This window comes from Sapajus apella, unplaced genomic scaffold, assembly GCF_009761245.1.
Source record: "Sapajus apella isolate SASKATOON/1434 unplaced genomic scaffold, GSC_monkey_1.0 scaffold7673, whole genome shotgun sequence".
Lineage (NCBI taxonomy): Eukaryota > Metazoa > Chordata > Mammalia > Primates > Cebidae > Sapajus > Sapajus apella.
The window spans coordinates 544-3,170 of NW_022444597.1; the positions used below are offsets into that span (position 1 = coordinate 544).

Below are 2,627 nucleotides of genomic sequence, written 5' to 3' on the forward strand. Positions count from 1 at the left end.
GTGGCGGCTGCCTGTAATTCCAGCTACTCAGGAGGCTGAGGCAGGAGAATCGCTTGAACACAGGAGGCGGAGGTTGCTGTGAGCCGAGATCGCACCACTGCACTCCAGCCTGGGTCACAGAGTGAGACACCCTCTCAAAAAACAAAAACAAAAAAAATCCAGTGTGACTTCAACTCCTAGTCAGGACAAGATAACACCAGGCAGAGATATGGGGAGGCGGAGAGAGGAGGCGGGGACAGCCCCAGCCTGCCCACTCATGTGGAACCCACCTGCCAGTTCTGGGGGCAGACCGTGGCCTCTGGGGTTTCCCAGCAGCGTCCCCTACAAGAGATGCACCTCTTTGAGTCTGCAATGCTCCCCACTCTACAGACCAGGGGACTGAGGTTCAGCGCCATCCAGATTCAAGCCTGAGTCAGCCTGTCTCCAGATGTCAGCTCCTCCTGGCCCCAACTACCCCTTTCAGCTCTCGTTTAATTTCATAATGACCTCATTTTACAGAAAAGGAGACTGAAGATCAGAGTGGTTAAGCAGCCTGACCCAAGTCACACAACAGAGCTAGGATTCAAGTCCACACCCACAGCCTCCCGACCTTCGCATCCTCCCCACTCAAGACCGAAGGCTACTCACGTGAAGAATGGCGTTTCATGGTGCCCTGTGGACAAAGGGGGCAACATCACATACGAGGGCATCCAGCCAGCCTCGCCAGCACCACCCAGGGCACCCCTCCCACACCTCACCCCTGGGCCGGGAGGAAGGATGAGGCTGCCTGCGGTGGCCCTGAGCTGTGCCGCTGCGGCCTCGGAGCTGCAGGCCAGAGCCCGGGCCGGGGCAGGCTTGATGTGCACGTAGAACTTGCGGGGCTCTTCATCATCGAAGTCGGAGTCGCTGGATGAGAAACGGGAGGGCTCGGCCGTGCGTGGGCTGCGGTCAAGGTCCAAGCCAATCCCAGCAAAAGCTTCCCCCGAGTCAGCTCTCCAACTCAGCCTCGTCCCTCCCTGCTCACACCCTTGGAGGTCCTGCACAATCCCATCGCTCACCGCTTGCCACCTAAGTCCTGACACCCACCCCACTGCCAAGCCTTTGCACACGCCTGCCCAGCCCTAATTGGCAAACTCCTATTCAGCTGCAAAACCCAATACTGGTGCCCCCTCCTCCAGGAAGCCCTTCCGGCTCTCCTTTTCTCTCTCCCTCTTGCCCAACGCTGACCCCATAGAGTGGGTGATTGCATTTAGGTTGGCTTCATCCACAGGGGAGACTCTCCAGGATGTACAGAGAAGACTGCTGAAAGTGAAGTGACTATTGTCCTTGCTGTGCCAACAACTGCCCCCAGGGGGTGCCAGAAGGATATTGTTCTGGGTCACGTCGGGCCGGACAGTGAAACCTTCATCATCCACCTCTGGACATGTCTAGGGAAGTCGCGGGGAGGGGCAGCGGTGAGTCAGGCTACCGGGTATCAAACCTTCCATCTCACCCTGCCAACTGCCCCGCCCCCAGGCCCTGACTCAGGCCCCAAAACCACCCTGATGGCAACAACTGTCTTTCCCTGGTGTGTGGGCAGGTTCCTGGGATAAACTGAGCTTGGGCAGGGACATTATCCCTGCCCACGTGGTCCACGGGACTTTGCAGCTGAGGTGGGATTTGAACCCAGCCCCCAGGCTGTGCCACCTCCAGCCCACCCCTCAATCCCGGCTCTTTAGTTTCCAGTAAAGATCTGAACTTTAAGAGCCGAGAATAGGCTCAAACTCCTCCCGCTTGCAGCCCAGCCTGACCCCTCCCACATCACTCACCCCTGAATCAGGCTCCAGGGAATCTCTGGGGATGGAGGAAGAGAGGTTGCTGTCAGCCTCTGCAGCCCATCTGGTCCCCTCTACACTGGACATGGAAGCTGGGGCAGCTCCCGGGCTGTGATATTGCCCGGAGCTAGCCCTGGAGGCAGTGGGACCCCGGGGCTTGCGTGGGGAGGGGGTTGAATCGGGTTAGCTGAGTAGAGGGTGTTCTCAAACAGTCTGGGAGGCAAGAAATCCTGGAACTCATCTGAAGGGCTTCCCTATGAAGGTAGGGAAAGTGAGGGCTAGCCTTGGCAAACAGACAGACCAGTCGTGGGCCAGCTTGGGCAGGGGAAAGGCTAGGCTACTCTGGGACAGGCAGTTCCTGGCCTAACCTGGCAAAAGGAGGAATTCTGGACTAGCCTTGGCAGTGGTAATAGTGAGCTAGCCTGGGCCAGAGGCACTCCTGGTCTGCCTTGGGTGGAGGGATTCCTGGGCTAGCCTGGAATATGGATACTCCTGGGCTATCCTAGAAGAGGGCTTCTGGGCTAGCCTGGGCCAGGCCGGGCAAGGGTGCTTCCTCACACAGCTGCAGGTGGCTCTGGCTCCCGCTCCCGCCGGCTGAGTCCCGGAAGGCGGAAGGCCTTGGCTCCCCGCAAACGTTTCATTGCTGAGGATAGATTGGGGGGCAGCTGAGCACGGGAAGGTGCCTCCTTTCACATTCAGATCAGCCTCCCTCAGCCCCACGGTCCAGCCTGGGCATCCAGGCCCAGACGTACTTGCCTTCCTGCAGGGCAGCCGCACTGTAGGCCTCGAAGTCCAGAGGTCCTGAGATGGGAGACAGAAACTCAACTGAGGGGC

At 59.0% G+C, this 2,627-nt stretch overlaps 1 protein-coding gene across 1 annotated transcript; it reads right to left on the reverse strand.

The window, feature by feature from the left end:
• Positions 1-338: 338 nt before the first annotated feature.
• LOC116548173 (F-BAR domain only protein 1-like) lies at positions 339-2,621 on the reverse strand. The gene is made up of 6 exons (XM_032273767.1): positions 2,550-2,621; positions 2,352-2,436; positions 1,788-1,812; positions 1,349-1,406; positions 738-916; positions 339-652 (listed from the first exon to the last, which is right to left on the reverse strand). Exons 2-6 carry the CDS (start codon positions 2,432-2,434, stop codon positions 620-622), a joined length of 378 nt encoding a protein of 125 aa, XP_032129658.1. The 5' UTR covers positions 2,435-2,436; positions 2,550-2,621; the 3' UTR covers positions 339-619.
• Positions 2,622-2,627: the final 6 nt, after the last annotated feature.

Coding starts and splice junctions, on each gene's coding strand:
- LOC116548173 (XM_032273767.1), bottom strand. CDS start 2,434: ATGAAACGTTTGCGGGGAGCCAAGGCCTTCCGCCTTCCGGGACTCAGC. Junction 1,407..1,787: donor CCCTGGAGCCTGATTCAGGG/GTGAGTGATGTG, acceptor CGACTTCCCTAG/ACATGTCCAGAGGTGGATGA. Junction 653..737: donor TCCTTCCTCCCGGCCCAGGG/GTGAGGTGTGGG, acceptor CTTTGTCCACAG/GGCACCATGAAACGCCATTC.